The sequence below is a fragment of the Coffea arabica genome, chromosome 8e (assembly GCF_036785885.1).
Source record: "Coffea arabica cultivar ET-39 chromosome 8e, Coffea Arabica ET-39 HiFi, whole genome shotgun sequence".
Taxonomy (NCBI): Eukaryota; Viridiplantae; Streptophyta; class Magnoliopsida; order Gentianales; family Rubiaceae; genus Coffea; species Coffea arabica.
Window position 1 is genome coordinate 11,761,900 of NC_092324.1, and position 12,898 is coordinate 11,774,797.

General features: G+C 37.1%; 2 protein-coding genes across 4 annotated transcripts; one reads left to right on the forward strand and one right to left on the reverse strand.

Moving 5' to 3' along the window:
- Positions 1–209: 209 nt before the first annotated feature.
- Positions 210–4,743, reverse strand: LOC113704517 (uncharacterized). Its single transcript, XM_072060642.1, has 5 exons — positions 4,557–4,743; positions 3,000–3,079; positions 2,829–2,917; positions 2,369–2,692; positions 210–1,307 (listed from the first exon to the last, which is right to left on the reverse strand). The coding sequence occupies exons 2-5, from the start codon at positions 3,034–3,036 to the stop codon at positions 669–671; spliced, it is 1,089 nt and encodes a 362-aa protein (XP_071916743.1). The 5' UTR covers positions 3,037–3,079; positions 4,557–4,743; the 3' UTR covers positions 210–668.
- A 1,140-nt stretch (positions 4,744–5,883) lies between these two features.
- Positions 5,884–9,135, forward strand: LOC140013100 (peroxisome biogenesis protein 12-like). 3 transcript variants are annotated; one of them, XM_072062171.1, is made up of 5 exons: positions 5,884–6,046; positions 6,129–6,825; positions 7,735–7,902; positions 8,158–8,397; positions 9,032–9,135. In XM_072062171.1, exons 3-5 carry the CDS (start codon positions 7,891–7,893, stop codon positions 9,065–9,067), a joined length of 288 nt encoding a protein of 95 aa, XP_071918272.1. In that variant the 5' UTR covers positions 5,884–6,046; positions 6,129–6,825; positions 7,735–7,890; the 3' UTR covers positions 9,068–9,135. The 3 variants fall into 3 exon arrangements, with proteins under 3 accessions (XP_071918272.1, XP_071918271.1, XP_071918273.1); XM_072062170.1 differs by having other exon boundaries at positions 5,886–6,029; XM_072062172.1 differs by lacking the exons at positions 5,884–6,046; positions 6,129–6,825 and having other exon boundaries at positions 7,638–7,902.
- The last annotated feature ends 3,763 nt before the right edge of the window (positions 9,136–12,898 follow it).

Consider the following 12,898-nt stretch of genomic DNA (forward strand, 5'->3'; position numbering starts at 1 on the left):
CAAATAGTTAAATGGTGGACATTAATCCAGTGGCCTGCTTCTTTTTAGTTCATCGGTTAAGACTCTCACGACTGCTATTTGATACTGCTAATTAATTTCAAATGTAGATCAAAGATGCAACAAACTGATACGTCACTTATATTTGATGTTAGTCTCTCAACTCTTTCAATGCGAAGTTAAAACGAATAGAAAAGCTTTGACAAGAGAAGTATTTGTTAATACGTTGTTATTTACCATCTCAAGCATAATCCAATTTGCAATTCAGTACCTGTTGCTTTTGGTATGGATTGTAGGCAGATTGATCCAAATAGGTACCTGTGCAGTAACATTCGTGGTCTCAAACTTCCACAAGGCAATATCAATGGTGATACCACGTTCACGCTCAGCCTTGAGCTTGTCAAGCACCCAAGCATACTTGAATGACCTCTTGTTCATTTCAGCAGCTTCTTTCTCAAACCTCTGCATCACACGCTTGTCAATTCCTCCAAGCTTGTAGATGAAGTGACCAGTAGTGGTCGACTTTCCAGAGTCGACGTGACCAATGACCACAATGTTGATATGAACCTTTTCCTTACCCATTCTGAAGTTTTTTTAAAACTGAAAACAGGACAGTAAATACTTTAATAGTACAAACATTCCACATAAGTGGCATGCCACAGAAAGTGTTCTTAGGCCAAGCCTTTCGCCTTCATCAACTTCAGGATGTAGCCGTAGCGATCGGCTGCAGAAGCTCTAATAAAAATAATCCTTGCACCCTCGTTCTCATATTTGGCATAGTGATCACATGCTTCAAGTCTCCACTCGTCTGGAATATCCATTGAGGTGATCACATCCTGGCACTGCATTATGCCGTGGAGGGAGTCGTACTCCGACCTACTCCGTCTGTCCTCAAGAACGAAGTCGGTGTAATTCCCGATCTTGCTTAGAGCATCCTCAAGACCAGTAGATGACCGTGTCGATTTTGAACCTCTACTCCCTTCAGGTTCACCACTGGTTCCTAGGCTTGAGGCTGACCGTTTTTGTCCAACTGCACCAGGAACTGGGGGAACATAGTAGACGTCGTCGTCATCCTCAACTGCTGGTACGTTCACCGGAGTAGGCACCCTCGAGCTAGAGGCTTTACCTTTTCCCTTTCGACTTTTACTAGCAGAGTTGATCCGTTCTCGGCGAGGCGGTTCCAAATGAACGACCTCGCTTGCAGACTGGGCACGGCTGCCTGTGGCATGTCTTCCAAGCAGTAGAGGTGTCAACCGATCGTACCAGTAGCATGAATTCTCTTTTTTGAAGTCAACGTACGAGGCATTGGTCTGGTGAAATGCAAATATGAAGTCAAGACACAGGAATTGATAGTGTACAAGGAAAATATCTTAATATTCGAGTTATTTCAACAAGGAAAATGCTAATTCAATTAACTTTGTCGATAGCTAAATCCAGGATCCAAAACTTTGTCGATAGCTATTTTTTTGTATATTAAACAAAGAGTTGTGAATGACAAATCACCAGCAGCTAAGCCGAGCAAATTCCACCACATTTTGCAGTCAAATAATCCAATCAAAGCTAATCCAGTTAATGACAATGCCCAGAAAAGAATGGTCAACTAAGCGAAGGATAATCCAACTTCAAGTAAATCATATCATGGAAACAAGAACCCAGATTTATAAATTTACTCACTAATGCTGCCTTGATTTGCTACTATCACATCTTACTTCCAATATAACCCATACAGAGAGGATAAAAGAATCCAAAGCCACACTGATTACTTTGTGAAGAAACAGAAAACACAACCAAGTCTCCAAAACACATGGACAAAAAAGCTGATTCAGCAAGAAAGACTAAAAATGAGGATGAAAAGGGATGTAACTCGAGTTGTCATCCGAATTCATTGAAGCTGTATTTTTTTTTAAAGTAAAAAATTCATGCGCTTACTGAAAACTCTAAATATTCAAGTTATTTTAACAAGGAAAATATATATTATTCAGGAACCTCCCCTTATAACCCTTTATAACCCAAATCTAGCATGCTTCAGAATTGAATATTATGAGTTGTGGACCAAATTACAGGTTCTTTTCATCATTCAATCTAATAAGGATGTAATGACTGAGCGTCAATTCGTAACTCATCTCAAGACTTTGCGGAAAAAAAAAAGATGGAATAACAAGTGGAGTCAGCATATAAAACTTGATGAAGTCACCGGCAAACTCAAGGATGAAAAGACATCAAGGATTAGACACAAGTGAGAATAACAAGTGCAGTTTAAACAAGATTGAGTGCTCAGCTTTTAGTTCAATAGGGAATCTGAAGTCACCTTTCAAATCTGAAGTACAGAGAAATTCAATTAACAGAAGTCAGGGAAGCGACAAGTCCATACCTGCTCCAAGTTGGCCCAATGTTCATCATCAGCAGTGAAACAGTAGCTGTCCTCACTCCACTCAACCCCGGTCTCTGTCTTTGATGAAATCCCACGCAGATTGCAGAACAGGTCCCATTTCTTCTTGATGTAATAGAATCTGGTCTGCAATTGCTGGCCAGTCACAATCAGTATGTGATTGCTCGCCAAATGGGCTGCCAACATGTCGTAGTTGGTCTCTAGCGACTTCCTGTTGTCCCAAATGTTATTTTCCCGAAAACTGACGTAGGCTGTGAGGAAAGCTTCATCCATTGCATCAGTCCAGTGAATCCTAGAAGCCATTTGCTAAGTTTGATGGGGAAAAACAGTTAGCAGTGGACTGATATAACATAAATTGAATTAAAGTGGTTTGGAAACAGATCTGGACAATCAATAGTGAAAGCAAAAACAGGTGCAGAAGGAACTCAACCAAGGCACTTGCCTCAAAGTAGACCTCAAGGCACTTGATGTAGTTGTTGGATGCAGTTGACGAACAGGTAGAGCAATGGGACGTACAGCTAACAGGTGCGGCTTCAAAATTCGAACAAAATGTATTATTAACCAATTAATATGATGCGAAAATTACTTTCTAATACAGCGTAGAAGGACATACAATCACAAGAAGGCTTCTTCCTCTTCTCAGCGGTCATAACCGAAGAGAGAACTGCCTCACAACAACCGTAATGGCAGCAGCTGGACAGTAAAATTATTAACTCATTGCAAAAAATATGCATCCAAACAGCAAATGGGAGTTTGCATCCAAACAAATTCCCAGCATGTTAGCTTTCAAATTCCAGTGTGAAACAAAAAATCCCATGCGTCTGTTAATTCTGGAAATTAGCAGTCCACTATAATACATGTTTTTAACTCCTAACATTTGAGATTATGACCTAATTGACATGTATCTAACCTCATCAAATGAGACTTACAACAGAACCAAAAGTTATGAATTCAAGCATCTATAACTGTGCAGGCTGTGGTAAGCACCGTATACGATTTCTTGGTTGAAAAGGTGCAAATCATCTGCTTTTTTTCTTTTTTCTTTTGTTCTGGGTCAGACTCAAAATGTAAAGAATCTTTTCTCTGGGCCACTCATGTAAACTTTTGTTGTCAAGTATATGTCCCATCTCAGTATTCTTCAAAACCATTTTTTCTATTCCTTCATAAAGTGTCTGAGTTATGACTTATCAAGTAGCATCCCATTAAACAACTTATACTACAATAATCCAGGGACAAGTAATAATAATCAACTTATGAGTTTATTATTCAATAATAATCAACATGATCAATGCCAAGGACAAGTAACTTGCTGCTAACTTCAAAGTATTAATCCAGGGACTCGTTGGCTCATTATCAGTAATATTTTGCATATTACTGCCTTGGGCATCCAGACGCTTAAACATTTAACTTTAAATACTTTAAAAATTTTGCAGCAAACCAGTATATTTTGATTTTATGTTTCCTATCACATCCAATCCTTGTGCGTTATGAGGCAAACCTTTTTAATTGGAAAGAAAGCAAAAGAAACCATGGAAAAAAAGAAAACTGATTGCCAAAGGCCAATGCAACTAAGCAGTGAAAATCCCTTGTATTTTTTCGGCAAAACTTTTATTAAACAACTTCTATCCATCTTTAATTTACGTCATAGAATATATTTTACTTCAATTATTTTTTTTAAGGGTGATGAATTTATTTTTTTAAGGGTCATAATATATATTTTACTTCTGTCCACCTTCAATTATTTTACTTCTTAAATTGACATATTCCAAAGCAAAATTAACTTCTAACATTGACTTATCCTCCTAATAAATTCAGGACAGATTTTATTTTCCCCATTAAATATTTTGTTTCCATGATAAGAAAAAAGCCCAAAGACGATAAATCTCCCTGCTTGCAATTTATCCAGTTAATCCAGTTTTAATGCTCATAACCTCCCAATTTGGAAAGCCAGAGCAGCTTTATTCCACCATTCATTCAGATTCGGGTTCAATTAATCCTAAGTAGATTTTAATCTAGCATAAACAAAATCTACTCTTCGCACACACCCAACACAAAATCAGGTGTCCAAGGGAGATAATCAGCTGATGAAGCCGTGGACAACTAGAAAGAGAGATCAACGCAGGTTTATGGAATGTAAATTGCAGCTAATGGTAAATCGAGGGAATTGTACCTGCCGCTGTAGATAGGGAGAAAGTGGAATGGCCTCGGAGCACCCAATTCCGCTTGGGTGTTGGAAGTGTCGACCGCGGCAGGGTGAAATGCGTCCGATAGATTCAAAACGCAGTCAATCTGGTTGTTTGCCGGACGTCGCCGCAGGCTTCGCTTGATTGCTGCTGTCTTTCCCGTCTGCTGGTAGATGAAAATGGTGAAGAGAGGCCCGAACAGAGGAGCTCGTGAAGCCTTTGTGTTGTGTTCAGGTGTAAATGCCTTTTACTGTGGCTTTACTCCTCAACCAACGGTTATTTTTATTAAAGCCTTTTGAAAAATTCAGACTCCACGTGAGCGAATGAATTGTTTGCATGACTTTAGTGCAAAAGGCTGCACCTAAGGAATCCAATGTCGGAACTCTACGCAGTAAAAAACCCCACTTTTTATTTTACACAGTACAAACGCCAATTTAAAAAAATTTCAAATAACCTCCCAATTATGCTTTCCAAACAAACCCGTCATGTTTTCTTGGTCTCACTGGTTGATTAATCAATCAAATCCTTTAATCTAACAACTCACAGCAATCAACAAATTTGACCGGACCTTTTTTTTTTTGTCACTGCACAACATCTACAATCTCAACAGAGTCCCTCTTTTTAGACCTCTGTCCAATAAGGGTCATTTTTCCCTAATCAACATATATAGAATAAGAGCGAGTGGGGGGTTTTGGTCTGAGGCTCTTTTTTTCGTCGGCCCTTCTTCGTTTTCGTCGGCCCTCGTGCTGTTCACGTGCCAGGATTGAAGGCAGTTGCAAAATTACAACTCTACTTCTCTTGTGCTTTGGAATGATATGGGCATATGGGTCCTTTTCTTGGTTCATATTTTTTTCTAGGGTTAAGACATTTATCATTCTCATAATTCTCCCGCCGCTTCATGCCTTCTTCCCTGTTTCCTCTTTCGTCTTCCTTTTCATCTTCAGATTTCTAATCTTTCATGTCTTCTTCCTTTCAACAGATTTCTAATTCCTCTTCGTTTCCAAATTGCTGTCATCTCCTCTTTCTTTCCTTCTGATTCTTTGATATTCCTTTCTCCCTTCTTATTCTTTTTCTCTTTTCATTCCTTTTTTGCCTGATTAATCACTTGATTGCTAAGAGAACTGAACTATTTGTTTTCCAAAAGTCATTTGAAGCTTCAAAATCTGTAAACGAAGCAACGCCCTCCTCTACCACCATAGTTGGCCATGTGCAAAATAGGTGACTCTATGACTCCTCCCTCTTTAATTTTTTTCTTTACTCTTATGTTTTAATGGATATATAGTATGTTATTTTCTCAGATACAGTCTCAGTATGAAAAACCCTACAGATGATGAAAGCTCCAGTGGCACACCTCGCTGTGTCCATTTTGGTGGCTGATGTTTTGATGGCGGCTATCTTACTCCAAGTCTTCAAGCTAAAGTGGTTACTCTCAGTTACTCTCTCGGCATAAGCTACTCAAAGTTCAAACTCCATCTGGGTTCTTCAATTTTCATTAAAATTCTTCTTTTTTGTCTTATTTTTTGTTTTAATTCAGTAACTGGGTTTGTTTTGTTTTGTAGGTATTGGCTTTAAGAAACTCTTTATTAACAAAATCCTGGACTATGAGGATGAATTCTTAGCTACTTGTATTTGGATTTCATTAGCTGCTATTGTTGCTGTACTCGGATCACTTGCATCGTCGGAAGCCGAAATGTCCACGTTTCCACCTGTCGGGAAGAAATTGATGCTTTTTGCTGAAAGATCTCCCTGGAAAACATGAGGATCTAGATTTTTCGAGACCACAGGAACTGGTTGGAAGGGACCGGAACTCTGCAGAGGAGTTTGGTTGAAGGAGAGATGAAGAGGAGGGGACTGTTGGCGTTGAAATGGAGGGGTAGCTTTGAGAACCCAAATGGAAAAGACGGCGAGAAAGGTTAAAGAGGAAGAGATTGTGAGAGGAAACACCAGAAATCTAGCGGGCTTCATCGAAAGACTTCTCTGTTTCTCCATTGTAGTGGTGTATGTTTACTCATCACGATTCTCTCTCTCTCATTTGGGTGGTCGTTAGGTTTTAATGTAGCAAGGACAAAGGAAGTCGTGGGTTTGGCAGAGGAAATCAAAGACAACAGGAATAGTCAATCGATTGATGAGTTGAGCATCCTGAACCTATCTATTGGAAGAGTTTCCATATTGGCGCTGTCTTCGGGTGATTCCTTGCTCGCTGCTTCTGTAGCAAACCAACTCCATTTCTTTTCCATTAGCGCTCTATTTCACAAGGTAAAAGCTATAGCATTAATTCTGTATAGTCATTATGGCATTGTTCTTATTTCGGTCTTAATGCTTTTGATGTAGCATACTACCACATTGCACACTTCGTGCGTGATATTATCTATGAAAGTATATTTATTTGTTACTTGCGAACCGTGTGTGGCTCTTATCATGTACCTAGGCATAGTCTTAGACCTACGTCCTGATTTTTCACATGAAGATGAACTTCAAAGTTTTTGCTTCTAATAGAATTCTTACCCAGGGGAACTTGAAGGAAGATGGAAATTGGGGTAATTCCAATGGCGTAGGGGTGATCGGATCTTTGCTTACGAGAGCAATAAGTGAAGTAGGTAAAATTGTAGAACCTCGTTCCTAGCGGGTTCACAATTCTCGTTTAAGTGGAATTTAGGTTTACCGAGAATTTAGGCTCACTTTCAGCGGAATTCATTTTACCAAGTGACGTCACTTTAAGAGTGAATTGCTTTTGAAACATGGCAAAAGGGGTTGTCACAATCCCCGTTTTTCCTTTCCAATCTAAAATATCTTTTGAATTTTTTTTATAATAGATTTTTAAGGACCTTTTGCCATGGTGTGACCCAGCTTGCTCATATTCCACACATTTCCACTTCTACCCTTGTTGCTTCGTCTCTTTATTCCTTATGTCAGATAGTTGCACAGAACAAGCTTAAATTAGCTGAGTACTTGCCATAGCTAAAATTTCGAGAAGCTTAATACCTCTGCTCGAGTTCCTGCTTCTTTTACTATTTGTCGGCTGCATCATATGGCCTGTGAGTTCTTCAAGCTATTAAATCACTTGCTGTTTTACCATATGAAACTTCATTTTTCCCCTCTGATTAACAGCATGAGTTTTGAGGTGTTTCAACTCTCCCTTACTCTATCACACACGCACTTTAACAGGAACAAAAACCAGCTTTTTCAATTTGCCTCGATGACTTCAGTTGCATCAAGGACATGAAATGGGCTAGAAAAGTGGAAAGAATTATGTTGTTCTATCAAGTGATGGAAAGTTACACCAGGGAATTGGTCAAGGTTCTCCTATGAATGTGATGGACAATGTTGATGCTGGTATGATTATGTTCTTCAGAGTATCCTTTCATCTTCTATTCCACTTATAATTGCTTGATCTCACAAAGATTCAGTATGTCTGCTAATTTGCAGAAGAAACTATGCTGTTTTCTTGGTCCTTGGCATTTTTTTTTTATTCCTATGAATATATTGAATATTATGTTTTCTGCTAAACCTATCTTAATTCTGGAGTTGGAGTAGTCCCTCTATTTATTGCTTTTACAATTTATATAAAGGCTTTGTTTTCTGACATAGTGGAATGGAGCCCAACCGTTAATGGGGAAAGAAGGACATTGCAGTGTCAACTTGAGAACAACTGATGCTTCTTTTGCCGAGTCTCTTTATGGGTTGAGAAGAAGAGCGGTTAATATTAAAGTAAAAACAAAGGATAATCTTGACAGCGAGAAGAAGATTTTGCCATTGGATTCCCCTGCTAATGCAATTCATCATAATGGTCTAGAGAAACGCCAGAAAGTCCTCTCTATTGTATTTTTGGTAATTGTTTCGTTTTCTTTTGGTACTCCTTAAATTTAGTTACTTTATTTTTAGCAGAATGGAGCAGAATTTTGTCTACTCGACAATTCATAAATTTTGAAATAAGTTCTTTTTTTTATCGGTTGTTCTCATTACTTTTGATTGGTCATTTTTTAATGCTGGATATGTTTCTGTTGTCAAAAGTCCTTCATTTTTTACTCTCAAGCAAGCTTCTGGCTTTTCTGTTTTTAGTAGAGCATGTTTACTGTGTTCTGAGTTGGACAAATATTGTGTAGGTTGTGTTGTCGTATTTTTGGTCCAAATTGTATCATCTATGCAATAGAGAAAGGGAAGCTGCACTTCAAGTGAGCTTATGGGGTGAGAGTGAGGAAAGATTGACAACATAGACTAATTTGATGGATGTGAAAATTTCTCAACTTCTAGGAATAGTTCTGGTGAAAAGCATCTACTACTAGAAGACGCGTCATGAATTTAATAGTTTTCTACTGAAAATGGCACCAAAAGGCATGCTTGGTAAGGAGTGGGAACTTTTTTCTTTTGGATGGAGTTGTAATTATTCTTTGGACTGTTTTCCATAAACTATGACAATGATATGAATTTAGTTTCCTCTAATTGACATGTTTTTTCTTTGCAGGATTGTCTTTTGCTTATCAGCTTTTGTATCTACTAGATGCTACTGGGTTCTTCTCTTTAGGATTACACATTCTTGGGATTCATGTTTGTTGAGCTACAAGGCAAAAGCTGGTACTTATTCTAGGCATGTGTTATGTGGACTAATCTATTAGATCTACTATCATCCATGTGCTCTAAAGAAGATACGTAAACCAACAGTTCATTGAGTTATCAGATTGCATAAATGCTTGTAATATTTGCCTCAGAGAAAGTTTTGCTTGTACGGTATCAACGCTTGCCATTAAGAATTATCAAAATGCAACTATCATGATGAGTGTGATATGAACTTGAGCTGTGGCTTGCTCAGCTAGATATTCTTTGCAGAACTGCCTCCAATTTTATAGTCTGATTAGGAAGTGAAATGCATTGTGATGTATGAATCTCATTGGTCAGGACAAAGTGCTGAGTTGTTAAGAAAACAACTTTTATCATATCAATTCTTGACAATAACAAGTTTCAAAATCAGCAAGACTAACAGCTTTTAAATGAAATGTTTTGACAACACTGATTAGAAGAAAAAGAAGCAAAACATGTCTGCTTCCCTTAGTTTGATACCTTATGCTGTCTAAATATGTACATGGTTCTTCTGTTTGGTGAACCTATTAATGTAGAAATCATCAAAGATCATCAGTAATATGTCAGGGGCTTGACTTTCAGGGATTGTTTGTCTATTCTTTTCTTCTGAAAGTGTTTGTCTGTTCTTTTCTTTTTTAGCTAATGTATCATGAATAAAAACTTTGATGAACCTTTTGCAGCTGCTAGGTAATATTACTAAACTTTTGCTTATTGAACCAACCGTCCATGAATTTGTGAAGTTGGGCTTACTTATCTGTCTAAGGTGAAATTAAATGTGCATTATAGCTCATTGTTTGCATTGCTGTGGATTTTGGTGCTTGGATAACATTGAATTGAATTGTCCTTGTTACTTTTCGCCTTTTCATCAGCATCTACCTAATATCTCATTTTCTTGCAGCTCCCTTCTTCTTGTAGAGACGAAATATCTAGCTTGCGTCAAAGAAGTGGCCACAGGAAGTGTTATCTTCTTTGTCTGGGGTAAGTTTCAATAGCATTTTATCATTAAGCTGTTGACTGGCTATACTTCATGTTTAAGATTGTCCCATCTGCGGAGTCCCATTTCCTGATTCTGTTGGACACATGAATAAGCTAAACTCACTCAACTTATTATTCCAGCAAACATTACAGATCTCTATATTCTTATTACTACTTTTATTTACACTGCATAGAACTTGTTTAATATTTTTGTATGTAGGTGCTCTCATGTTAGAAAACTGACTTATTATACTTTCCACAGTGTTCTTCTGGTAGCTAGACTTATTCAAAATATGTGAACCAAAGTAAAAATATGTGAGTTTACCTAAGCACTATGATTCTTTGGTTATATCCCAATCGGAAGATGAAAATTAGAATATGGTGCTCAAATAATACTGTGGAAATTATGATAATATGTAGGAAAAGATACGCATATTCATAGATATGTTTGATTGCAATTACCAAACGCCACCTAAATGGTTCTGAACCCTGGGTTTTTAAAAGTCCTTTGCCACTTTCATGGTGGGACAGAGGATGTTGAATAGGTTTGTACTTGCATTCGACTTTATAGTGGCGAATAATGTCAAGAAGGATGAAGTATGTCTTCATTACTTTTAAATTGTGCAAAGGGCTTCTATGTGCTTGTTAGCCTGGATTTAAGTTGATCTTCTAACTTACAAAGAAGTAATTGCTTTTTCCAGTTTTTATCTTTCCAAATACAAATACAAATTGGTAATCTTTTTATTTATTTCACTCACTACCTTAATATTTTTTTTCAAATGCCTATGATGTTCGGTTCCTACACTTGTAGATCCTTTCAAAATTTGCAGATCCAAAGCTACTTAAAAAGAAAGCACCTGTTATGACTATCACACTGGTATAACTATTTGCCTCCACTTTAAATTACAGTAACATCTAGAGTATTGCATGTTTCATTTGTTTGCCTCCACTTGGAAAGATAGTCCTTTTGTCATTTGGATTCTAAAGGGCTAAAGCATCCAAGTATATATGGCTCATACTGATGAAGAAATTCTGTACAAAAACCTAAAATTAGAGCTTGGATTTTAGGAACATGCGACTTGATCCCAAAGATGGGAATATTTTAATCATGATCTATTTGTACTTGGTTGCTAAATTTTAGTGTCTTGTTCTATTGCTTGATTCTGGCAATCAAACACGTTGGTAAAGATCATTAGGTTCATAGAAATCAAACAATTTTGGACATTGTTTACAAATCTTTCTTTTTTATGTTCTAGATTTTGGCTCCTCTTCCAATTGGATTTGCAGTTTTCTTGGTTCAATTGGCCAGCATCCCTATTACGGGCACTGGCATCGACCCTGCAAGAAGTCTTGGTGTAGCCATCATCTTCAATAGAGACCTTGGATGGAATGATCATGTATCTAAGCCTATAATGATTGTGTCTTCACTTTCCCAGTATCTATTCATATTCTTAGCTAAATAACTATTTTATCTCTCGTTTTCAGTGGGTCTAGGTTAGACCCTTCATTGGAGCTGCTCTTGCTGCAGTGTGTCATTAGATAGTGATCAAGGCCATTCCTTATAAGAGCCAGGCTTAAAAGGGATCAAATTTCTAGCCTTTTAGTGATCCTCATCTTGTTATCTATACATTTATTAAATGGACAAAGATATCATCTATCAATTTTTATTCTTTTGTTGTTCCCTGCTTTCTCTGTTCTGCAAATGTTTGTATAAAAAATCAGTGTATGCTGTACTGAAGCTTGTTCCAATTTCCAGCCTTTGAATGAAGGATTCTTCTTTTGTCAATTCGAATATAATTACAATTATACCACACTCTAATATAATGTATGCTTTGCATACTCCATTTTCATCTGCCAATGATTAGTGTAATTAAACTTATAATTTCAACTTTTTTTTACATTCAATTGGGTATGGTAAGCACTATTACCAACGCATATTTGACATATTTGACAGGGCATATTGTCTTTAATTACCTACGCGCATCGCGCGTTTTATACCTCCTACTTTCAATCAACGAATGAGTACTCTAAGACCAATTCTCGTGGTCTAATTTTTTAATAGACGAGTACTTTACCACAAACTTTATACCTTTCTATGGTATAGGTTTCTCTATCAAAAACATTGCGCACTCTCCAAGCACCACAGACACCCAAATCAAACTCTTGAACCTAGGATTCTGATACCATTTGTCAGCAAAAAAAGAAATCACGTGAAGAGAAGGAGAATAAACACCTAACAACTCAATAATTTAATTAACTCAAAACTCAATAATAACAACATCAAGTCGTAGCCTTTCACTCATGACACTCACAAATCTCAACTATGAGACTTTCTGTCAGACTTACTTTCAAGACTCAATTCAACTCAACTCTTCAAATAATAACGTACTACACTAGTAGTATCTATAGACTTCAAAACTTTCTAAAACAAATATGATTGTAAACCGAAACATACTTAAAAACTGACTTGAGACTCCCTAAACTAATATGGAAACTAAATGAACAAGACACCAAAACACGAAACTAAAAGAATTAGGAAACTAAATTCTATGACAGTTTGGTTTAATTTCCTTCATTCTGGCTTCTTATAACATAGTTCTATAGTCCTTTTGGATTGCTTGCTCATGTGACAAGACAATACTACACCATGATCTTGATCTAGCTCTTATTCTTTGATCCAGTTGCAGGTTTTGTAGTTTTACCTATATTTTGATCTATGTAGGATTAAATCAAGATTATTATTATTATTATTATTATTATTATTTTATTGTTATTATTA